This window comes from Alosa alosa, chromosome 13, assembly GCF_017589495.1.
Source record: "Alosa alosa isolate M-15738 ecotype Scorff River chromosome 13, AALO_Geno_1.1, whole genome shotgun sequence".
NCBI lineage: Eukaryota > Metazoa > Chordata > Actinopteri > Clupeiformes > Clupeidae > Alosa > Alosa alosa.
This window is the reverse complement of record NC_063201.1, coordinates 30,972,188-30,997,885: the sequence shown is the minus strand read 5'-3', so window position 1 is coordinate 30,997,885 and position 25,698 is coordinate 30,972,188. Positions and strand designations below refer to the sequence as shown.

Genomic DNA, 25,698 nt, shown 5'->3' with positions numbered 1-25,698 from the left:
TGTGTATGTTTCATGTCTGTTAACTGTTAACTGCATCGACAATTCAGGCCATCACCTGTGTCAATCGTCCAATTAAGGAGGGAATTATAAATTCGCGTTTCGCTAAAGTCATTTGAAGTATGTACTGGGTGACTTGCCGTATTTTTTGGACGTCTTCAAAACATTGCAGGTCTGAAGCATTGCATCCTGTTTTATTAAAATATAAACTTAATTTTGTTAATTCTATGCTTCATTTAGTGTACAACATCAACATTGATATATTATACTGAGCTTGATGGTTTACGCCAATTTTGAAAGAACCAGATCACGATTTCCCTGTGTGATTTCCTGGTTGCAGCGTTGCTTGATGAAACTTGTATTATTGATATTGATGCCCAGGCCCATTGTTAACACGCCAGATAAACTTTAAAATACCCTTAACTGCACCTTAACGCTGTATTATTTTATATCTCTTTAGATGATGGGCACAGACGTCAGCCTAAAAATCAAACGTGCGCTGCTCCCTTTGATACTGTTCACCTCCCTGTGTGAATGCAAACCCAGCAGTGATGTTCGTTCACTTGCCGGAGTCGCAAGAGAAATATCTGGATACAGAGATGTAGCCCAGAAAATTATTGATTTGGCCGTCAATGGGAAGGCTCAGAACCGCTCTTATGACCGGCTGTCAGCCTTCACGGACACTGTGGGGAATAGGATGAGTGGATCGCATAACTTGGAACTCGCCATTAAATATATGTACAACGCACTAATTCAGGATGGGTTGGAGAATGTGCATCTAGAACAGGTGAAGATTCCGCACTGGGTCAGGGGCAAGGAGAGCGCAGTGATGGTCCTCCCACGAAATCACACAATGGCTATTCTGGGTCTGGGCAGTAGTGTTGGAACATCCAGCCAAGGTAAGCAGGAACCTGTTAATTTGATCCAGGTTATCACCAAAAGCTATTTTCAGGCCTTGCAAAAACATTTAGCTCTATCAGCAGAAGCCATGCAAATTAACTCTGGCCTGTCTTTCTGTAACTCCTCTTTAACTAGATAGTGCTAGGCTGTATTTGTGTAGGCAACGTTTCTTTATGAGTACCTGAGAGCAGAGCAATATTTCTCATGAATTATTCTAGTATGCCAGAGAAATGTCTTTTCTGTCTTGGCCCAACCATTCAGGTTTATTGAGGGAGGTACATTGACTCATCAATGTCACCTCTCATGATGATTCATGTAACATGCTTTTCCTTGTGGCATTCATACATCCATGAGGGAGACAACAACAGAAAACCCTTTCAACAGGGATTCTTTAATATAAGGGTTCAATGCTAGCCTTGTTGCCCCTACATTGCTAATCCCCAACAGGCATGACTGAATCACATGACTGAAACCTTTAATTGAACATGTTCCAGATTAGTTCAATCAAGTGTGCTTCAGGGAAGCAAGATTTTGAACCACCACATTTACTAAGAAGTTGTTCTGCCGAGAGACAAGTAATATTGAGCTTTTTGTCAGAAAAGTGATTTGGGATTTGGAGGAGGAAAGCCCTGCAGCTGAAGATCAAGCCTATCTTGGTTTGGGCCTGTTTTGCTGCTTGAGGGACTGCTTGGTCAGAGTGTATGCTCTATTGGAACAATCCACTTAAAATTCTATCAAGAAACTTTGTAAAGGTTAATGGAGACCCAGGAAAGGCGTAGGAGCAAATCAACACTGGAGTGGTCATCAGTTTTGGAGTGGTCAAATTATTGCTGGGCAAGATGTGTAGGCTACTGGGGATGATCATTGGGGAATATGACTTTCTGGGTTAAAAGATAGATGCATAATAAACATGAAGGCAATGTGTAGAAGATGTTTAATTCAAACAAAAAAGTGCACTAGGGATTTATGGGACTTCTGTATGGCTTTCTGCAGCCCTGCTTGCTTCTCTGCATATAACCATCTTTAATAGCAGCCATGGGTGCCTGAATGAATGAACATCAACATAAGTACTGTTCATGCCACTCTGGGTTCGTACCACAGGAATCGAGGCCGAGGTTCTGGTGGTGGAGTCTTTTGAGGAACTGCGGAGACGTGCGGGTAATGCCAAAGGCAAGATCGTGGTGTACAATCAGCCATTTGTGAGCTATGGAGAGACTGTGGTGTATCGTGCTAACGGCGCTTCCGAAGCGGCTAAGGTTGGAGCTGTGGCCTCCCTCATCCGCTCCATCACCCCTTTCTCCATCAACAGGTGTGCAGCTACACCTACAGGCTCTCTGTGCTGATTCTTCTCATCTGCCAAATGCATAACTCTAAAATGTAATTTAATTGTATTAGTAGGTCAACACATTTTGATTAAGAAAGGTAGGGTTTTATAGTTGGCTGGTAGTCTGGTATTCCTGTGACTCAGAAAAGGATAGTGTGGTAATGAATACTAAAGTGTTAGGCTTGAAAGTTGTGCTTAAACATAATCTGTACTCGCAAGGTTTGAAGACAGATTCTCTGCCCTTTTACCAGCCCATGGCTAAAGGGCTATCGATGATTATTTGTTAAAGCAATATGCTTCAAATGTCATCCCTGTCACTGGCTATCTATTGTCACATGTCTAGATCATTGTCAATGCAGTGACGGCATTTACATCAGCCGAGGGAGACTATCCTAGGCTCTATCCACAGTTTTTAAGCATCATCGTCACAGTAGTATTTAATGTGTTGAAGTGCTTAGGAGAAATTCCTGACTTTACTGACTAAATGCAGCGAAGCGTAATGTAATGCTCAGTGTTGGTTTGATTTTGTAGAGGATTTATGTATCTTTTTCCTCCTTAGTCCACACACTGGTTGGCAGTGGTACCAGCCTGGCGTGGTACAGATCCCCACGGCCTGCATCACTATTGAGGATGCTGAGATGATGGCCAGGATGGCTCGGCGTGGGCAGAAAGTTGTGGTGCGTCTCCACATGGATGCCCAGACGCTCCCTGACGCCGACTCCTTCAATACGGTGGCAGAGTTGGTGGGCAGTGAGCACCCAGAGCAGGTAGGACAACACCAATGATTAGGTCACTCTCATTAGGTCACAAAGATTTTTTTTTTTTTTTAAGCTTTATTTTTTTAACTGTAGTCCAGTAATGTAATCAAGTGTTCTGGCTTTTTGCCCTCATATTTGAGTGTTTGTGTATTCTCGGCAAACGTGTGTGGGTGCGCCGGTGTTGCATGGTGGGTCGTTGAATCTGACGCATGCCTGGCCAAGACTAATATGCCGTGTGGCTGCAGACAGACCATGTCAGACTCTCAGCAGCAGCATCCACATCAGCCCAGCCGGGCATCAGCAGGTGAGCGGTGTCACATGCGCTTGGCATGTGTGCTGTTTCTCCTCCTCATGATGTCGGCCCTGACACCCCAGGGAACCAATTACGAGGAGCGTATGCTAGTTGCCTGTCAATCAGTGGAAGGTTCCTGGGGTCTGGCTGTCAAATGTATCCATAGGCATACATGAGCTCTAACCATGGAGTGACTTGTTAGAGCCTTTTCAAAGGCTCTGAGAAACCATTTTGCTTTTCATATGATCAGTCTATTTGAGGGGGGGGGCATTGATTGGCACTAGGTTTGAGAGCTTGGATATGGATCAGCAAGTTTATATTTTTAACACCGCTAATCAATCAGTTGAAGTGTTAGTTTGTGTGTGTGTGTGTGTGTGTGTGTGTGTGTGTGTGTGTCCGTGTCCCTGCTCGCTTGTCCTCCCCAGCTGGAGATGTCGGAGGGCTCGTGGTGCCTTTGGGGGGGAAAAAGGAAGTGTCTGACATTTCGAGGGAACTGTTTTTCCTATATTTATCAAAAGCGCTGATTGTGTTCCATAATTGGAGAAGTTGGAGGACACATACATAAATGGGCCTGCACAGTCTGTTTTCACTTCATTTTTCCCTGTATTTGATGGGTTATATAATACCACATGGGTTCAGTGGAAAGACTGGAAATTTGAATTCCATGTGTAACAGCATGTGAGTTATGGTGTTATGGAGCATGTGAGTTATGGTGTTATGGTGAGGGACTCTTTCTGATACCTCTCTTAGGCATATAATGTAATGAGCATTTTCATATAGGCATGCCCCCATAGGGAGAGATTCTCCATAGTCTTTAATAGGGCTGCACAAATAATCAATTTTTAATCAAAATCAGAACTTGAATAAGTACAGTTAAGAACTAAATTATTCATACCCCTGGCAAATATTGATTTAAAGTTGATTTTCTCTCGACTGATATGTTTGGTCTGACTGAAAATGACACTGCCACATGCCTAAATGTTGTAAGACAATGTGGTAGAAAGATGGAATCAAAAAAATAATCGTTTATCTTTTTCTGAACATTTTTATGAAGAATGGCATGTCAAATTATTCATACCCTTTTAAAATAATCAATGGAAACCTCTTTATTTGTCATCAAAGCTCTCAATGGTTCTTATAATGGCTCTCCATGTCTCCACAATGATTGTAGACCGCACCTTTTTAGCAGCAATCTGGGTTTTGAGGCAGGAACGATTATTTGCCATCACTTTGGCCTCGTGCTCACTTTAATGGATTAAGGTCTGGACTATGGCTGGGCCACTCTAAAATGTTGATATTGTTCTTTGTTATTTTTCTTGCCTTGTTTGGCTGTATGTTTTGAATCATTGTGTGGTTTAATGGTCAAATGCCGCCTATTGGGGCAGGTCTCTCGGCACACTGCCTGATCTTTTCCTCCAAAAATCTTAATGTAGCCCCTTGTTTTAGTGTTACCGTTTACTTTGGTAAGTTTAGCAGGTCCCATTTTCTGAAAAACACCCAAAACTAATAAGTTTCTATAGCTATTCTCCACTTTGGGGATGGTGTTTTGGTGGTTGAAATTTTCACCCCATCCCCAAATGGATCACTTGGTCATCATGGATGCTTATCATGGATCACTCTTCTCCAAACATGCACAACTCGGCTTATCCTTTTATAATGGCACACCTGGACAAAGAATTTAGCTTTCGCTGGATTTTTTTTTTTGACCCAGGGACATGGCCTGAGATTGGCATTAAAAAAAAGAAGCATCAAACCCAAATGACGACATGTCTATTTCAATTGTGGGGGTGAGAATTATTCTTTTGGGATGTTTTTCAACCAGGGGGACCTGGTGAACGGTAACACTAAAACAAGGGGCTACATTAAGATTCTGGAGGAAAAGATCAGGCAGTGTACTGAGAGACCTGCCACAATAGGCAGCATTTGACCATTAAACCACACAATGATTCAAAACATACAGCCAAACAAGGCAAGAAAAAATAACAAAGAACAATATCAACATTTTAGAGTGGCCCAGCAATAGTCCAGACCTCAATCCATCAAAGTGAGCACGAGGCCAAAGTGATGGCAAATAATCGTTCCTGCCTCAACCCAGATTGCTGCTAAAAAGGTGCGGTCTACAATCATTGTGGAGACATGGAGAGGCTTGGTAGGTATTATAAGAACCATTTTGAGAGCTTTGATGACAAATAAAGATGTTTCCATTGATTATTTTAAAAGGGTATGAATAATTTTGGACATGCCATGTTTTCATAAAAATGTTAAAAGATAAAAACGCTTATTTTTTTGATTCCATCTTTCTACCACATTGTCTTACAACCTTTAGGCATGTGGCAGTGTCATTTTCAGTCAGAACGAACATATCAGTCAAGAGAAAATCAACTTTAAATCAATATTTGCCAGGGGTATGAATAATTTTGTTCTTAACTGTATATTAGCTCATCGCAAAGGCTGCAATTAATGGTGCAGCTCATAACTCTGTCCCAATGGTTAATCTGGTCACATCTGTGATTCTAGTCATCCTCCTTGTAATAGACCGTTGAGATCACCTAACAGGAGGGCTGGGCACCTCCTGCACCAGGCATGCTCACCAATCAGAGTTGGTCCATCTTAAAGCAGAATTTGTAATATTAAACTGAAGCGTCCCTCAGGTATTCTAAAGGTACTGTATTTACAACCTCCTCATTACACACCTCTAAAAGAACTGATTTCTGCCGAAGATGCATCTTCCACTACATTTAGCATTTCCTCTCATGCACTCTAGCACTCTGGTATAAGAGTTCTTTCATGGCATTAAGCAAACTGTGGCTGATTTCATGTTGTGGATCAAGAGTTCATATGTGTGGGGTCACAGGCCCACAATCCCTGATGCATCTGCTTAGAAAGAGGACCGAACGACGCACCATGGGGTGAGGGCAAGTCTAATGAAGGGAAAGGGCCCTGGGGCAGCATGTGTGGCAAACCTGCTGATGGGGAGTGAGTGAGAAGGAACGACATGGGGAGTGAGGGGATGAAAAGAGGGGAGTCTGCTGATACAGAGGAGGTGAAGAGGGGAGTCTGCTGATAAGGAGGAGGTGCAGACCACGTGGTGAGGAATTGGCAGTTCAGAACAAGGTGATGTCAGAGGCGGGCTAATCTCTGTATCAACAGTACATGTTGAGCCACTTCAAACAAGTTATCAAATGTGGGAAAGATTGATTTGATTTGTTTTAGCTCAGAGTGTATCGTTAACTCATTGAATGCCGCGCTGTTTTCGGAAGCTTTGGCCCAGAGTGCCAGCAATTCTGATCATTGTTGACTTTTTGTAGAGCCACAGCATATTCTATGTTATAGCTATGGACACATACTATGGCTTGTTTGAAAGGTGAGACTTTAAAGGATAATTCCGGTGTGATTTTGACCTAAAGTGTCTTGAAACATGATACAGAGTGTGAACGTATGTGTCATAGCTCACCGCAGCTTGTCCCCTGCACTCAGAAATCTGGCACTAGTTAGCTAATGCTACCAACAGTGTTTCATTGTGGTGCCTCGGGCATCGGCCTAGCCATGCAAATAAATCACTGTTTTACACCATTTATGAGGCTCAAAGTAGCTCCATACTTCATTGGTAGACTTCCGAGGGCCTTGACATTTAAAACGAGACATGGAGAACTTTTGAAAAAGCACTGGTAGTTTATTTACAAGACTATTTATACATAGTCTGGCGGGGCCATCCTATATCATTGAGATGTATAGTCTGGCATCGAACCATTCACCTCGCTTAATCCAAGGGGCGGGCAGAGAATTGTCTTTCAAACTGCCTAGGCATGCAATAGGCCAGCGCTTTGACCATATCCGTATCCGGGTCGGCAAAACGGCAAATACATCCTTCTTCGAAAGTAATGACTTAAGTGCATTGTGTTGCTCAACTTTCAAAGAAAAGCACAAGTCCAACTCCTCCAAAGCTGACGCCAACGCCGATTCAAACAACCGCTCTTCGTTCGCCATAGCCACCTTCCTTGTTGTTCACAGTCGCAGGACTGTCGTTATCCTGTTAAGCCCGCCTTAAGACTCTCTAACAAAATAGAGCGCTGTGATTGGAGAACATCCACGGTGCTAAGCCGGTATAAGGGGTCAGATTCCAAAAATAATTCAGTGGAAATGCATGGATTCTGTTGCTTCCAGTAGCAGCAACTGGAATCCATGCATTTCCACGGAATTATTTTTGGCTAACTAGCGCCAGTGTTTCAACACACTTTAGGTCAATATCGGAATTCTCCTTTAAGCTCTCAGTGGGTACAAACTGTTTTATTTCTACATGCCCTTGTTCCTAAGAAATCCCAAGCTAAACAGTGGCTAGTTTTCATCAAAATCGCTGTTTTATTTCTAGAAATGGAGATGTAGTTTTTGATGAAATATGAAGTGTTGCCTGTAAAGTTTCCGGGAAGTGACCTAGCGAGACCTGCCGATACTGCCACCTGGTGATAAACCCACGAAAATGGCCCGGTTTTGACCTGACGTGCTTGTGTCACTGATTCAACCCAAAGCGGCAACCATCAAAAGCAGAGTTTTAAGATTAAATGTCCAGATTGTGCATTTTCATGAGTTTTCGATCGTCATATATTTCATTTCCATTCATCAGAGTTCCCAAAATCACATATAAGGTGTGTTAGAGTGTCTAGTTTCGTAATAAAAAAAAAAAAAAAGCTAAAAACGTAATATTACGTTTTTGGCACAACACATTTGGCACTCAATGAGAGAATGTCACCATTATCCTTGATCCTGATCATGGTACATTGTGTGCATTCCCAAAGACTGACCTGATGACTGTCATGAGATTTAGAAGAATCCTCTGGTCATGACATATTAAAGGACAAGGCCATGCTGTCATGTCCTTGGAGTTGGTTCCTCTTTAGTAAGTTACTACTGTTAGTAAGGCAGCTTGTCTTTGACCTCTGACAGATTGCATGGCTGCAAATGGCCTGATTAATTTGTATCATGGAGACATGTGATATCTTTATAAAATGCTGAACTGAAGTGTGCGCTGTTTATCGTCTCCCTAACTGCGTAATGTCACAGCACAGCGTTGTACTCCGCTGCTTCAGATTATATTGTCCTTCTCCAAATCTGTTTTCAGTCACTACGTCACTGGTCATGGAGGCGCCCAGCCTGTCCAGTGCTATCTGTCTCCACAGTACAGTCTGTGCCATACGCACCCATCTGTGCTGGACAAGACCCCCCCCTTAGATGATATTAACAGAGTGTGCGTGCATGTGCATGTGCAATTCGTCTACATCCGATGAAAAGGGTCATGCTGCTCCCGCAGAAGCAGTGTTGCATAGTGCGATATCAGCCAGGCTCACATCGCCAATGTCAAACTCCATTCACTATTCAAAGTCAAAAGGGGTTTGACGCCGTTTGTAAAAGAAGGTAAAATGACTACATGGTGTTACTTTACTACACTGTAAATTTAAAAATGACCTGTGCATCATTAGGTTTGCACTGCAGCACTGTTATTACTGACTTCTTTAGTCAACATGTTATGTCAGCTGTGTTCTAAAATGTTAATTCTGGTGAATCTTTACCAGAAACACCTGCCCTATTACTGTTTTTCACAATTGCTAAAATATTCAACTCCATTCTCTGAACCAAATTCTCATTTGCCTGAGCACAATTTGCAGATCTCAGACTCTTTGCAAAACTCAAAACACATTCTCATGCAATAAAACCCATTTTGCATTGTGATGCACTTGTGATGCAAAATGGTAACTACAAGTAACTACAAATGATGTGACACAACCAATATAAGTTAGTTCAGAGTGTAAACAGGTTGCTGAACAGTGCAGGTTCATATCAACAATGGATAGAAACTATCAGTGAGGCATTCAGAGTACATTATAGGCTGTAGACTGCAGTCTACTTCTTATTTATAGTACTGAAATGCCTGTCTTTTCCTTTATACAGTTTTTCACAATTTGCTAAAACACTTTTTGAAACATCCCACCCTTTTCTCAAACAGTAAACACAACCCCCCCATTCTCAATACTTTATTTTTTACTGGTTTTGCAGTAAATGTTGGATCCACTGAGTTATGAACCTCTTTGTTTTGTTTTTAAATGCAAAATACATTTAGTATATTATAAACGATGACTATTTCTCCTGGTTATATGAGCTGCCCAGAACACTTTTTTGATGTGTTTAATGACTACTCTGTAGTTTCATTTTGACTGCTTTGTGAGATGATGAAGACTGTTTTAGTTTTGAGCCCTGTTACAACTGTTTTTGAGGTGATTAGTCTTGCAGAGGTTGTCAGAGGTTCTGTGAATGTAGTTTGAGATTTGGGGTTTGTTTTAGCAATTGTGAAACTGTAAACATAGGCTTGAGTTGCCAGAATTTCCCTGAATTTCCATCCCTACCAAAGCCCATTGTTGGTAGACTGACACATCCACTCTGCTCTGCAAATCTTCCCTATGGTCTCATTCACAATGATTCAATTCTGATGAAAAGTCAGCAGTCTACCCGTTACACAACTGGAAGGCAGTCATTTGGAATTACTGCTGCCAGTTATGAAATGGAGTGTGAATCAACCTGCTCTTGTGAGACTGAGGTGAGAACATGCTGCTCCCATTTGCTGCTGGACTTAGTTCTGGGACCTCATCATTCCACTCTGTACACACAGATGTTGGACAAACCCCTTGCTTCAGATTATGATCATCTCGCTAGCCCTGCAAGTAGCCCTGCTAGTTTATTCTTGCGCTCATGTATTATTGAACATGGCCATCACTGTCCACTCAACACCGAATGCATCACTACTGTATCAGCTGGGGCACATGCTGCAATTGAACCTGCTCTGGTACGTTCAGACCCTCCGATGGCGTGTCATACTAGCAATCTTGGTCTGTTGAGTGAGTCAGAGTTAAATTGCTGTTCTCCATCTCTGAGCATCTCTCGTTGCCTCCGCCTCCACACACTGTGCTTTCTGCAAACCTGATTCCCTCTCAGTCTAATTACAGGTGGACTGCACTGTCATCTTCACTACCTACGCCACAGTCCTCACATTGCAGCTGGCTGTGATCTGACAAATGTTCACCAGAACTGATCCAGAGACTGCTCCACGGTGGGAGTTGGCTGTCTCCTGGTTTCAGATGCTCAATTTTTGACTCACTGACATCTAGTCTGCAACAACATGGAAGTGAAACCTGGCTAAAAAAAACAAAACCACAGGTTTCGGAGAGGAGTGTGGCTCGAGATTTTCCAACAACGTGTTTTACATTGTGGACACTACCATTTGTACATTTAACTGGGCCATGGCTTCAGAAGTAATAAATGAGTGATGGGCTTGCAGACACCTATGGGAGTAGTATATATTGCTGCACTAACATGTCCTTGTTGTACTGTACCTTGATTGTTCCCTTTTTCATAAATCACTTTGGATAGAAGTGTCCGTTAAAGAACTAAATGGAAATGTAATGTAAACATCAGTTCCTGTTCACATTCACAGGTGATGGTGGAGATGGCATTGAAGCTATTGGTCCCCGTCAATGTTGTGGGGCATTTGCTGGAACTGAGATGCTGTACAGAGTAGGATGAAAAGGCACCATGTATCTCCAGTTGTTTAATTATGAAAATGAATTTGCCATGCATTTCCCGCTGAGTGTCTATCGTGGAGCATGTTTGATAAGATAAGGCTTTTCAGCTATCTTTCCAAGCCTTGAGGTGAAACCTGCATTGATTTCTTTCTCTGCTGGTTAATAATGTAAACACCCTAAAGCTTTGTTTGTTGTGTGTTTTTTTTTTTTTTTTTTTTTTTTAAGCAGTGTTGAAACCAACAGCAGAAAGGAATATTTCATTCGGCAACCTAATCCTAATTTTGGCACCATGTCCACAGGCTATTGCTTGTCCTTAAACAGTTCAGCTGCTGTTTGCCTGGTTAAGCAAGCGTTGTGGCTTTCCTTCAGTGCTGTGGTCTTGTGGGGATCTGGCCTGTCATAAGCATTAATTTGTGTGGGGAGTGGGGATGGTCTTGGCTTCATAAATAATGCATGGCACGCTGATACAGGCTGAGAATAGAAGAGCCACCAGGGACAAAGCAGGTAGTTTCTAGAAGAATCCTGAAGTGTTGTATCCTTGAAAAGCTTTTACGGCTGGATCTGGTGACTTGCCTCAGATGTGTTGTGATTTTTAAATGAAATTTCATCACAATCATGCCTCCTACTTTTGACTTTTGCGAGGAGTCCTTTGCATATAAATGTCACTGATTTGTCAACATATTCTGCTTTTTGTTTTTAATGTAATATTGTAAAGAATATACTAAAGAGCTTTAATCACTTCACAAAACACAAGCTATACCTAAGTTCTAAAAAAGCTCATATGAATTCAATCAAATTAAAATTAATGCTGCCTCATCTTATTCCTGAATGTGAATAATCACAAAGGAATCTCAATATTCACCATGGTCCTCATGAGTAATGTCATTGTGTAGGCTATTGTGTAGAGAATAGGTTTACATTTATTTATTGGACATATCTTCATCATAATCTGACTCTTTTTCACTGTATCGTGACTTGGAGTGGGATGCACTGATCTGTCCATTTCTTTTCAGCATTGTGTTTATACACAACCTCAGTTCAGTGTTTAAGTTGTGTGCCACAGCAGCTGACTGTGTCTCTTGGATCAGTAGACTGAGGGCTCCTGGTTGTGCTGCAGTTTATTTGTCTGCATGCTTATTTTTTCGATCATCCTCTCCAGTTGGGATGGTCATCCAGTACACCCTCACCATCATCCCCTATTCCTCTTCTGGGCTTGCAGTGGCTGTGTGGGTTCCATGGGCTTTTCTGCTTGTTTATATGCCTAGATGGCTCAAAAGTGGTGGTCAGTGTGCGGTGGACCGGGGGTGCCTGTTTGTTGCTCCTGGCCAATGATGTATACATGAGCCCCAGCGGAAGAGTCTGAGTTTATACTTCTTCTCCCACACTCATCAGTCACAACGTGGCAGCCGGCTGAGCTCCGGCCGCGACCGGTCTGTTCTCCCGCTGAGCGGTGGACAAGTACGGACGCACGCCGAACATGTGCTCACCATTTAGTTTAGAATGCGTACAAGAGTTAGTGTGGGAATGGAAGTCGTCTCATTGCCTTGAGTCATCCAGACCAGTGACTACGTGTTTGATCATCAGTTCAGCTGTAGTCTCTTGCGGAATTAGTAGGCCTATGACATAGAGGGGGACTTAGTCACATTTTTTTCCCCCTAGTTGTTATGGTTCTTGTGCAATGGGAAGGCATTTATTTAGTGACTATCCCAAACCTTGAGCTCCTGTGTTTCGTCATCCTGCATCACTGGGTGGTGGCACAACAGTCCCTGAAAGTCCTGGCTCCGTGCGGCGGTGATGAATGCGTGTGGAAAGCCTTAGCACAGCCGTTTCAGGCCCACTCGTCATGTTGGCTGCTGGGTGTTTCTGACATCGCTGTGATTGCCCATGATTCACAGCTCCGTCGCCTGGCTGAAGAGCCCTTGGTTGCTGCAGTGTTGTAGTACAGTGTATCGACTTTACTGTGTCGTTTCACTACAAATGTATTTTGCTGTGTGCTTCAGGGCAAACCTGTGCTGTGAGTAAGGTGGGGGAGAGGGAGGGGGGGTTGGACCAGTAGAACTCTATTTCCCATGACTTGGCACAGATCCTTACTCAAGCAAAAGAATGTGAAGGCTAATGCTTAGTTTAAAACCAAATCTTTAGTGCATGTTCACAAGGCCATTCTGTTAAAGGTTTGCTCAACACAGAATTGCACCTTGAATGCAGAAAGCACTTACCAACTAGTGTTTTTCTTGTGTGCGTCAGTACTATGGTGTAGCGAGGGGAAGTGGTGAGTCCTCGGTATGTTCGTCTACATGCGGTTCCCCTCATCAGACGTGCGTGGGTACATCCTGAAGGACTGCACATGTATGACCAGTCAACACATTGACCTACTCGGCCTCTTTTAAAGGGACACCAGGCAACGTTTTCGTGTTTATTAATCATCTTTGTAAGTTGGTATATGGTTAAATGACTCATTACAGGGCAAATGAAGACTCTCTCGCCCGCCCCTACTGCCTGTAAGAAGAATATCCCACTTGCAAGTTCGGTGTATCCTACCCGCCGACCAAAGCATGATCAGTTTACATCCTGCATCCACAGCACAGAGGCAGGCTAACGAAACTTTAGCGATTGTTGCAAACGTGTGTGTATAATGGCAGAGCCAGTGAAGAAGCAGCGAAAACCCTTGACTGAAGATGCAAAGAAAAGGAAAAGGGCTTCAGACCGAGCGAGGGGGAGTTTCGTAGAGAAAAAGCATCAGGCTTGCCTGGTGTCCCTTTAAACCCAGCGCTCCAGAAGTGACATTTGCTTAGCAGCAGTATGGCCACTGACTAATAAGAAAACTGACTGGAGAAATGGCTCTCTTAGTTTAAAACAGAGCGCCTCCACTGTGCTGTCGGCAGATCCTTTACTCGCGGGAGAATACATTGGAGAATTTGAAGCGCGACCCACCTCAGTGAGCTACCGCCCAGTCTTGTTGAAGTTTCCAAGTGCCTTGGCACTCCTGGGCCTGGATGCACTAATGGTTAGAGGGGACTCAGGTGGCACAGCAGCGCGAGAGGACGCGAGGGTGGGGGGACACAGGTGGTCCTATACAGACTAGGCCAGGAGTGGACAACAGGATCAAGATTGGAGACCGGCTAATGACCAGATGTCACTCATTCAGAACCGCACCAACTGTTATCTTAAAATGTCTACCAGCATACGGTGAGAGCAGAGCAGAACAAGCCCACCCTCCAGCCCCTACACACTGATCAGTACCATCCAAAAACTGTTCACTTCAATAATACAGTACGATGTGCACAGTGCTGAAAAAGAGGAAGTCTATTCATAGATGGACTTTGGTCTGCCGATGTGTCTGTCTGAACCAAGTGCTCAAACCAAAGATGTGTAGAGGTGTGAAGAGATGACTTGTCAAATACATCTGCTTGCTCATGGGAACTTTTTCAGGTGGGTGTAAGATCCATTCATTTGAGGGGATTCTGTGGACCAGTGTCTTCATTGTGTGTGTGTGTGTGTGTGTGTGTGTGTGTGTGTGTGTGTGTGTGTACGTGAGCGCATGCATACACACACACACACACAGGCGTGCAAAACATATACCAAAGTCCAAAAAAATATTTGGGTGACCGTGAACAAACACACCATAGACTGGTCATTTCCTAATATACAGCCCCCACATTTTTGAGGGCATAGTAATTATGGAACAAGCAATCATAAATAAGCCTGTAGACAGCATGCCCCCCCCCCTCTCTCAGGGAAAGCCACAGAGGTTCCAGGAACAGCAGCCCCCACTTCCCATAAGCAACACTTTCTTTGTGTGTGTGTGTGTGTGTGCATGCATGTGCTCACGTACACACACAAATATGTTTTTGGACTTTGGTGTATGTTGTGCAGGCCGTGTGTGTGTGTGTGTGTGTGTGTGTTTGTGTGTGTCCTCTACAAGGTACATTGTGTACATTCTTTTAACCCCTGGGAAGACTACCTGCCCATAATGTTTTTGTGAAGGAAAACATGTTCAGTACTATGTGTTCCAGCCTATGAGGTGTTCATATCATAACTGTTACCATAAGGGCCATGCGGACCATGTTGTCTTAAGACACCAAAGGCCTTGCCCATGAAGGATCACCTTCAGTTTCAACAAGCCCCAATTTCACACAGTTCTACTGTTAATATTCAACAGACAAAATTGCACTTTCATCTCCAAAAATAGCCAAATTTCCATTCCATTCTAATTGTTTTCTCCAAGATGAGACGCAAAAGGAATTGCAAGAGCATCCTAAATGGCGTGCTGTTTTTACAGTTTTTACAGTTTCCAAAGTTCTAGTATTTCTCTGCACCTTTTCCTTCCCCGATGCCAGTCGACACCGTATAGTGTTACCCACGCAGTTGATCTGAGTTGATGAAGCAAAAATGGAACATTTATCAACAAGGGTAAACTTCATTTGGAGCAGCATTCTACAGGGTCTCTGGATAGAATCCTGGCACACTGCAAGACATGACTTCTCACTTTGACCGTGAACATGCAATGGTATTTTAATGCAAAGCATACCTTTGAAAACCACTCCTGCTGCTGAAGCCCTCATGTCCCCATTCAGTTATTGTCCTGTTCATTTCAAGTACCTATTTGAATTCAGGGGGTGATGTGAGATTATGAGCGGCAGAGGATGTACAGTACAAAGCACTGCGCGGGGTGCTTCTGTTCTCCTCTCGAGACCTCTCGCCACATCTCTGCCCTTGGACTCGCTTGGCCACCCAGAACACCACTTTCCCAATTATGTTCTAAAGCCTTTTAATTAACCACCCAATCCGCGCAGACACTTATCTTTGACATTCGGAGGCTTAATAAGGACAAGGAGCTGCTAGAATCAGCTTAAGCTCAACGTCCAGCCTGAACTGTGTGTGTCAGACAGGGTGTCAAGTTTTGATTGTGGGAGAGAAACTCCGATCATTACAAGGTATTACTGTATTGCCTTTATCCCCAAGTTCAACATCAGCTGCTAAGAGGCTCTTGCTGAAGTTTGGCCATGACCGCAACAGTAATTAAAGTTTGGCTCACGTCAGCTTTTGTACACTAAAGGATGTTTACCTTCAAGGTCTCGTTCCACATGAAAGTGCCTCATCAGGCCTCGCCAAGCCAGTGGATGTTTTGTGGCTCCTGACACATTCTCTTTAGACAAGCGTTCAGTGTGTGTTCCGCCCCAAAGAGAACATCTAAATTTGTCTGTGTGTCTGTGTGTCTGTCTGTGTGTGTGTGTTCTATTCAATAATTGCAATATACATGTGTTAAAGGCAACAGTCTCTGCTTATAATGGTAATAGAATCACATGTACTGGGAATATGTTAAGAAAAGATTAACTGTTTATTGTCTCGTCATTATTGCAAATTGTGAAGTAATAGTGCAGCAATTCAGAATACAGGTTCCATTAAAACAGGAATGGCTTTATTTTATACATGAGTGCAGTGCAGCACTTTTCCTGAGTCTCAGAGCTCTGCGCATCCTTTTTATTTTCATGAGATTTCTGCTACAGGAGCCCCACACAGACCCCTAATACCCACAGGACTGCTGATCAAGAAGCCTTTGTTCTCGGTTGCCCCAGCAACTACACCTTGGACTTTACGTATGAATAATGCAGTGAGTGGAGGGGCAGAACGCAGGACGTTGTAAGTGAGGGCCGAGGGGCACACTGGACTGATCTTTACAGGAAGATGACCATGTACAAAGAAACTTGGTTGTCATTGCACACTCTGATTCCCCCCTGACTTCTTCATACGACCAAAGTTTGTGTAAGAAAAGCTGAAGTGTGGAGAGCAGAGCCAATGCTAATGGGTTAATGGCCGCTAGTGCAGGCTGACCTGACAGAAGTTTATCTGTAACTGCCTCAGATTCTGTCACTGAGGAAGAATTTGAAAGAGAAGCTGTGGAGAATGAAGCCAGGCCTTGTTTAAATGCCATATCTGGGCTGGACACGGCCGAGGCTCCGCCGGTACTCAAACTCTTCAAGTCTTTGTCATTTTAGGAGGCCTATTTGCAATTCTCTTTGAACAGTCAAGCGGCACACAGGGATTTTCCTTCACTCTCAACTTCTAACCGCTAAAGTTTTCCTCAGGGAAGAAAGCCCTGAGGCTCGATTGGCAGTTCTGTCAACATTTGTTTTTGTGTGTCTTTTCAAAAGATTATATTTTGTTTTGAATAATGACTAAAAAAAAGTATTGTCCATGGGGGTGGGAGTGGTGGGCAGTTCTGCTGTTTGTCCTGTGCTGGCTGGCTGGCTCTGCCCTCCATCATGCTGGTAGCTCCCTCGTGATGAATGAGTCTTGCAGGATGTTTGATTTGGAGCTCCAAGAATCACGTCGTGGAGACGGCCAAGTCTATCCTCTGTGCGTATGCATGACGAAATATCTGGCAGCCCCCAAAGTATCTGGCAACCCCCGCAGAACCCAAGAGACCAAAAAAGATGTACCCTGGCATTCTGTCTCTGTGTCTGTAGCAGCAGTAGGCAATGCAGGGACACTTCCACTCTATTCCTATTGCTCACTACTCCTACTCTAGTTCCTCCATCTCTTGTCTGTGTATTGATGTTACTGATGGCGATTTAGTTGTCAATGATGAATGACTGGTAGTTCATAAAACTTTACACTTAATATTTATGAGCTGATTAATGTTGACTTGACCATCTCTGCCTCTACCATCTCTACATCTTAATCAACACTTGCTGAATTGGAAGCTTGCAGTCTCTTGGGGCCCTGAGTGCTGCACCTGTGCACTGGAACATGTTCTTTGTTCATGGTGCTGAGGGAGTCATTGTATGCTCATTATCTGTGTGGCCTTTTAGATCCATTGACTTTTTTAATTTAATCTTTTATTTTATTATTTTTTTACTTCATAGCCAGTTACTCCAAGGAGGCACTGTAACATATCAAATTTAGTTTTTGACCTCTTTAGCTACATGTTTGTCTGTTGATGTTGTCCCATATATTCATTGTCAACATCCTCATCCCTGTGTGTCCAGAATGTGCCAACATCTGGAACATTCTTTTGTGTTGAGTGCAGTCGATCCTTTTTTGTCTTCTATGTTCTGTTTTAGTCGTGTGCGTGCGTGGCTGCGTGCGGGTTGGTAGGAGTGTAGCTAACTGGGCCCCTCTCTGAAGGCCATGCTCGAGTGGCTCCTGCAGGTGCTGCTGGTGACCCCTGTCAGGAGAGTAGCTAACTGGATGATGGCCCCATTAGTTAGTGAAGCTCTGAAAGGCCATGAGCTCAGTAAGCTCAGTAAGTTGGCTGTTGTCCAGCCTTTATACCCCTTCAAGCAGGTGCTGCTGGTGAATGGTACCCCTTTGTCTCATCCTGTTATTCCCCATTCTTTAGGTTTTGATCACATTTCCGGCGCCAAACCTTATTGATGACCCTGTCAGCCATCTGCCTTTCCCCTAAACCAGTCTTCCCTTTCCCCCACACTGAACATACTACAGACTTCAGTTTCACAAAACCTAAAGATACTACATAAAAAGATATATAAACTAAAGGATATATGTCAATAAAAGTCCACATGCTCCACACACTCCGCTTCTGATCTCCTCACTGACACCAGGCAGCCAGCATCATTAGAGATTTAGAAATGTGCTCTTTCTGACTCTAGGCAGGCTGGTACCTACTGAATTTCTTTTCATCACATTTCTAAGCCGGAGAGTACAGTAGGCCACAGTCTAATCTGATCTGCCTCGTCGTCGTTGCTGTTCCAGTCATTTATTTAGTTCAGGAGGTGTGTATGTGTGTGCCAAGTGTATAGGTTCTTGCACTGCACACAATTCCATTAAAGTATGTTATGATGGCAAAAGCCTTGATCTTTGAATGTTGCACACAGAGATGGAACAGGTGCTATTTTCTCTCCCGCTCAGGTGGTGCTGCTGAGTGGACACCTGGACAGCTGGGACGTGGGGCAGGGAGCCATGGACGATGGCGGTGGTGTTGCCATTTCCTGGGAGGCCCTGAGTCTGCTCCGGGACCTCGGTGAGCTTGTTTACTTTTAAGCTGGTTACAATTGCTTAGCCTTTGCAAGATTACTAGTTAGGCCTTGCAAGTAGCCATTTTGCCACCATGTGGTCTGATTATTAAATGAAAGTTTGAAAGCCTGTTTGGTGAAGTCTTGTCTGAAAACTGTGAAAAATGTGTTCCAGTGGAAAAACTGGCCTAAACTCCTTTTGACGAGTGGGTGAATGTGGAACCTCGTTATTCTTTTTCTCTTTCTCTTTCTCTTTTTCTCTTTCTCTTTCTCTTTCTCTTTCTCTTTCTCTGCACAGTGAAGGGAATGAAATTAAAGTAAAAGTGGTGTTTCAGCAGACTGGCCTCACCTCTGTCCAAACCCTAATCGCCTCATTTGGAATCTCCCTTAGAGGACCACTGGAGCCGACACTTTATACAGTGTAAAGCTGTGTGCTCCTGTGTTGTGGCCATGGTTATGGAAGACTCTGTCGTTACTGTGCTGAACTATCTGATTTGTCTGTAGGCTTGCGTCCAAAGAGAACAATCCGAATGGTGCTCTGGACCGCTGAAGAACCAGGTGGTGTTGGGGCCAGCCAGTACTTTGAGAGACATAAGGTAAATCAATAATTTTCGAATAATTGACATTTTTCATTGTTTCCTGATCCTTACAGGTTGTTGACACGGTGGCGTAGCCCTATGCTTGGAAAAGTCACTGTATTCAGATGCCTCATCATTCTGTAGCACCATGGGAATGCTCCTCTCGCCACTAAAGAGCTTCTAAATGGCCTTTGCCTGGGCTTGCCTCTTAACTATAGCATCCTCCATTTCTAAACGCCATTATGGACCAGTAGCTCCTTTAATGGCAATTTCAACAGTTAAGTGTGTTTGTCAGGGTTGAGGACCATACTGAAATGCGCTTTGGCATGAAATGATTTACAAAGCCATTGCATAGCCAGCCACACTGCAACTCTATACTCTCCTGAAGCTCTGTGGCTTTGGTGCGCTTTATCCTGATCCTGGGGGCTAATCAGCCAGGCCAGTGGTGTTTGGGGCCAGAGAGGGCTTGGGTTCTGGATTTGGCGGCTGACCCACATGCTCTGCTGCTCTCTCCCATGAGGGGGTGGATTACAGTTCCTCCGATCCCTCCTTCCTCGCCGAGGAGCCTGGAGTCTGAAGCAAGCAGACTTTACATAGGCTCTCTGGAATGAGGTGACCGATACAGGATTTGCCCGAGTCCTCATTTCAGCCATATAATTCAGATCATACTTAGCCTATTGTATTCACCCAATTTTGCATGGATGCTCAGTCTACCTTTGCAATCTTTATTTTTATTTAAAAAATTTTTTAATGGAGAAGCCATACAGTAAGTCAACAATGATGCATCACACCATGTTGGTATAACAGATTGGAATTGGTAGGAACTAAATATTAATGGATACACTGCGTAAATGTCTGCCTTTAATCCCTCAGCCAAGGTTGTTTTCAGGAACAGGCAACAAATTTGAGCATTGAAGCTTTGCTATAATGATTACTTTATAGCAGTGTCTCTTGCTTTTCCTTTTTCAAGGGAAACATCTCAAACTTTGACCTAGTAATGGAGTCAGATTTGGGCACCTTCGCCCCTCTGGGCCTTCAGTTCACCGGCAGCAAGCAGGCCAAGGCCATCATGCAGGAAGTGGTGGGGCTGCTGGCGGCCATTAACACCACTGCCCTGGAGGAGCACGGCGAGGGCACGGATATAGACATGTGGATGCAGGCCGGCGTGCCAGGTGAGTCTGAACGCTGAGGTGTGTGTGTTTGAACTCTCGAGGCGAGATCATAAAAGGGAAAAGCCGCTTGTGCTAATGGAACATTTTTGGTGAGTATTTGCCCTCTGCCTGTGGCTGCCTCGCGGCTGTTTCAATAAGCTCTTTTTTTAGGGACGGGCAAGGACAACCTGCAGTGTCTCAGCGGTAAAGTTATTAGCAGAGGTAGCTGTTATGGGGATGCTGAGAGGCAAAACCCAACTGTGCTCTGAATTCGGTGCTGTCTCTAATTTTACATTATAGGCTGATCCTATCGTAAATGGTCTGTCTGTAAGACTTTTACTATGCTAACCTGGCTGTAGGCGCCTCGCAGAAACCCTGTTAATTAAACTGTTGGAGTGTTCCGTCGGCTATCTGCACATCCATATCAGCCTCCCCTAGTTATGCACGTAATGGCACTTTTTACCTCACATTTGGAGAGTGGCCTTTGTTGGGAGGTGGTAAGAAATGTAGGCATTTGTGCTCCGAGACTATTCAAAGCTGACATGTTAAACAAACGAATCACAGGACCAGCTGAATAAACATCTCCCAGTGCAGAAATGCCTGACTTTAAATAATCCCCCCCCCAGTTTTCAGATGTCTTTGGCATATACCTGTCAATTAGAGCGCAGTTCAGTCACAGGGCCTGGAGCGTACTGGTCCACAGCACTCGGGCTCCATGTGAATACCTCAGCCCTGTGGCACTCCACTCCACTCCCATCCCATCCCATCTCGGGCTTGGTGCTGATCAGCTCGGAAAAAGCCACAACAAGCTGTCTCTTATTATGGTGGGGCGGGGGGGGGGGGGGGGGGGGGGGGGGTCGGGTCGTCGTCACACAAGCATTTCTTTCTGTTTTTGAAATGGGAAGAAACATGAAGGGGTGGGTTATTGATGCTTCTGGAATTAAGCGCTTTCCATATGGAAACAGTAGAGATCTCAGCAAATGAGAGTTTTTAAGTGCAACCACATGCGCCAGCTCTTGTTTGAATACATCCTTTCCTGTACACTTTCACTGGCCCCTAAAAAGAGCACTTAAGACTGTAAACCAACTTTGTTGTGTAGACAACTTGTCTGCCCCTGAAAAGACCAAATGGAAAACCAGTGTTGTAAAGATAGTACAGCATCTCTGATGGCATTCTCTGCAAGGATGCTGGGACCTACAAGTAACTGCTGAGCAGTGTTGAACACTTCAAAAAGCTGTTTTATTCTAATCAGTGGCAGGATACAGTGCTGAAATTAAATTGACCTCCTCCATGGTTTCAATGCCCATCCTATGATTCGGTTATCCCTGTTTTTTTGTCACTGACTGCATCTTTGTGTGCATGTGTTCCCCAGGGGCAAGCCTTCACACCGCCGACTCCAAGTATTTCTGGTTCCACCACACTGAAGCAGACACCATGACCGTGCAGAGCCCAGTGGAGATGAACCTTTGTTCAGCCCTGTGGGCTGTAGTGGCCTACGTGGTGGCTGACCTGGATGAAATGCTTCCAAGGTAGCGCTGGACAACAGGAGGACTCGCACTACTGGATCTTCTCAGCCCTTCACCTTTTATCACTACTCCATGTTTAATTATGCCTTCAACTGGGTCCATTTGTATCATGGGACCAGAGGTCACTTGACTGGACACAAAGGCCATGCTTTTCCTCTTGTAATCTATCGGAGTATAGGACTGTAGCTGCAGGAACACTGTGGAGCTCTGGACTAGAGCACCATAAAGATGTTTAGACACTTTTTAAAAGCAGTGTATGTGAACAGGTGTTCTGTGGGTATATATATTTTTTGGGGGGGGAATAAAATAAATGCTGTTGTCAAAGGCAGATTGTAAGTTGTCCATCTCTGTGGAAGTAAGGATGTGAAGTCTGTACAACACCAGTGCCTTCCCAGTGGTGTATGGGCATGGCCAGATTTGGTGAAAATCTTGTGTGTGTGTGTGTGTGTGTGTGTGTGTGTGTGTGTGGCTAGCAGTAATGCAGCGAAGAGCACCCCGTCCCCATCCAAAACAGTTGGGCTGGCACATGCTAGCTTGAGAACAGATGGACATGCTGCCACTGGTCCCAAGTCTCACATGCCTGGTCTGTTCTGTTGTGCGTCCCACTGGTCACAAGTCTCACATGCCTGGTCTGTTCTGTTGTGCGTCCTACTGTCGGTCTTCTATCTGTTCATCTCCTCAGAGTTTGTTCATGCTGTAGAAATGGATTTGCTATATTAAATCAGTAAATCAGATGATAAGTAGGAGTACGTCAAGACGTAAAGACCTCAGACAGTCACAGGTTGGTGGCTGCGATGACTGACTAGATCTTGCCAGTTATATTGAAGGGGAAAAAAACATGACCGTCTTTAGTCATGGGAGAACTGGACATCAGTTTTCGTAATGGGAATCAGGAATGCTAGTGGATTTCCTGAAGATGCTGTCTTGTGCACTATCAAAAAGGGGAACCGGACCGAACACTCATTGCCATGTCAAACCATCCTGCTTTTTGCCGCACTGCGTTATCAAAGGACAAACTTGGCATTCGCATCTCTGAGCCAGGGGAAGAAACCAATTTCCTGGTATTTGTGCATTGGTGCCGCTGCATGCGTGTTTCCTTTTACCGGATATTTTTTGAGGGCAAGAGGGTGCCATTCAAATAAGTTCCGTGGATTCAAAATAACTTTACCAGAAGCGAAATTGAGAGTGGATCGCATTAATACCTGCAAGGGCACTCAGAGAGCACAGTGCTCCACCCAGGTCAAATGCCTCATCATGCGATGTTAACAAAATTAAAAAATAATTTGTGGATTCAAATCTACTCCGAAATATAATGGCTTTTTCCATGGCCTATGCTTCACCCTTCCTCCATGATTCATGAAAAACAAACTGGGCTGGTAGTATGTACCCCCTCTCTCCCCATAAGCCTGCTGACAAATCTGCTGAGGTAAAAATGGAAGACGATTATGGACCTCTGTCTATGTTTTCAGTTTCTGCATGTTTCCATGTTTGAACCACAGGCACTTAGCATTTAATCACTAGCAGTCACTTAGGTATTGTAAAGCTAGCTTCTTAAAACTGAGGCCAATTGTGTTCAAATCCTCTTGTATTCAAGTATTTGCATAGAGTTCATCAATCCCGTGTTTTCCCCTACGTCTCACCCAAGATCCCCTCCCTACAGACAAGATGTATTTGGTCAAATGATGGAGTGACCCTGGTCACTTGAGAGTGCTGTAGATTGCATCACTTGCCTCTTTTGCTTTATTAATGCACCACTCACTCAAATGGGCCAGAGGCCTCAGTCTTTCACTCCATCTTATCCCTTTTTAGATGCACATTTGGCTCAAGCATTTAGAGAGATAGATAGATACTTTATTGATCCCCAAGGGGAAATTCAGGGGGTCTCCGTAGCATACAGACATCACACACAACATGCACTTACAGCAGAAATGGTAAATATAAGTATAAGCATATAACCAAACTCCACTGTACAATAGAGACAGTAGGAGATAAGAAAAACTAACAAAAGTAAATACTAAATATACTATATAAGTTAAATGTAAAAAATCTAGTGTGCTTGAGGGTGATCAAGCATGAGACGCGAGCATTTGTGTTTCCAGGGTTTTTTGGCTTTGAGAGACAAAGCAATTTGAGTCAGGTAAGAGGGCTCACTCCTCCCTCCAGCTGGAGCCTCTCCTCTCATCTGTCTCCAGGCAGAGCAGAGCAGGGCAGAGTGCTGGGGGCTGATGGGCTGCTGAGATGGGTGAGATGAGTGGTACACTGCAGCCCTGGCACCAGAGCTGAACTGCTGCAGCTGGAAGCTTTTACCCTTGTTTGCGTATGCGATGTCAAACCCTCTGAACGCACCAAATAATAATTGGGAGGTTCCATTCAAAATCATGGATTCAAAATCCATCAGTTTTCTTGAATGGTCTGACTCATCCATGCTTGGGGTGAGATCCGGTTGACATCTCTGAAGCGTGGGGTTTCGTGGAAGTTTCCTGTGGGCTAGAGGAGAAAATATTTGGTGGTAAATGCGCACTCATGATGATTACTTATTTTCATAAACATTGGAGATACAGCATCTGAGGTTCACAGCAAATGGATTGTGGTCGCCATGAGAGATCCTAATGGGGTGTAATCACACGAGCGTAGCAACGGAAGCACACTTCTGATTTCCTCCAGATGGAGGTGCTCGTAGAAGGAGGCCGAATTTTCCATTTTCCCTTTGTCCATGACCAGCTCATTAGTGTTGTCTGTCAGGACTACGCTGCACTTCTGCAAAGCACACTTCACTGCGGTTTTATTAGCTGGAGTAATGTTTAAATCTTTCCTATTCTGAACACATTAATGATTGCCTTCCAACATAATATGCAGTGGATTGCATTGCTGCAGAGTAAACTGTCACGGTGATGTGCTTGTGCTGTACATCTGTAATTTAGTCATTTGCATGTTAGGTAAATTTGACAGCTCTTTGAATAGCAGATATTACTGACTGGAAATGGATACAGAATGGCAATATCATTAGTAACAGTCACTACTACATCCTTATTGCTTTTGTGCAGTCAAACTGATCAGGACGGACTTACTCAGACAAAATGCTTGAACAGCACTCTCTTACTTTCTTACTTTCCAAATATATCCTGTCATCTGCAGAAATGTCTGCATAAAGCCATTATTTACCTCTCTAAAGGAAAAGCTTTGGAATGTTTTGGCAGAAAATCCTTCCTTTAGGATCCACTTAGCGCTGTAATTTCACTGAAAGTCGAGATGACTAAGGAAATGTCAGTCATGTCTGATAACCATGTATGTTGCTTTTCACTGATGCTGGTCAACTGGGGTGAAAGAACAGTGTCTCCAGGTAAGGTCATACAAAATGGGAATCATTTGAAAGAATAATCAATGAATGATCTACCCCTCCCTGTGTTATTAAACAATGAATGATCTACCCCTCCCTGTGTTTTTGCATGAATGTTGGCAAACACTTGGCATGGCCAAGTAAAAATAGTATGCACCGGGTTGAAGTAAGAGGTTTTCTATAGGATTACGTTACCTTAGGTCTATTGTTATGTCCATGTTCTTATCATCATATTGCCAGTGCAGGAATGCCTGACCTGTACGAGGTAATCTGGAGCTTTAAAGTTTGGAC

The 25,698-nt window shown here is 43.9% G+C and overlaps 1 protein-coding gene across 1 annotated transcript; it reads left to right on the top strand.

The window, feature by feature from the left end:
* Window positions 1-90: 90 nt before the first annotated feature.
* On the top strand, window positions 91-22,398 carry LOC125305884 (carboxypeptidase Q-like). The gene is made up of 8 exons (XM_048260927.1): window positions 91-169; window positions 458-896; window positions 1,999-2,206; window positions 2,781-2,988; window positions 18,712-18,823; window positions 19,320-19,411; window positions 20,364-20,565; window positions 21,917-22,398. Exons 2-8 carry the CDS (start codon window positions 458-460, stop codon window positions 22,075-22,077), a joined length of 1,422 nt encoding a protein of 473 aa, XP_048116884.1. The 5' UTR covers window positions 91-169; the 3' UTR covers window positions 22,078-22,398.
* Window positions 22,399-25,698: the final 3,300 nt, after the last annotated feature.

What these genes read in the sequence shown, in the direction of transcription:
- LOC125305884 (XM_048260927.1), top strand. Translation starts at nt 458, where the DNA reads ATGATGGGCACAGACGTCAGCCTAAAAATCAAACGTGCGCTGCTCCCT. An exon ending in TGTTGGAACATCCAGCCAAG is followed by an intron (nt 897 to 1,998) that starts GTAAGCAGGAAC and finishes TTCGTACCACAG; the next exon opens with GAATCGAGGCCGAGGTTCTG. An exon ending in ACCCCTTTCTCCATCAACAG is followed by an intron (nt 2,207 to 2,780) that starts GTGTGCAGCTAC and finishes TTTCCTCCTTAG; the next exon opens with TCCACACACTGGTTGGCAGT.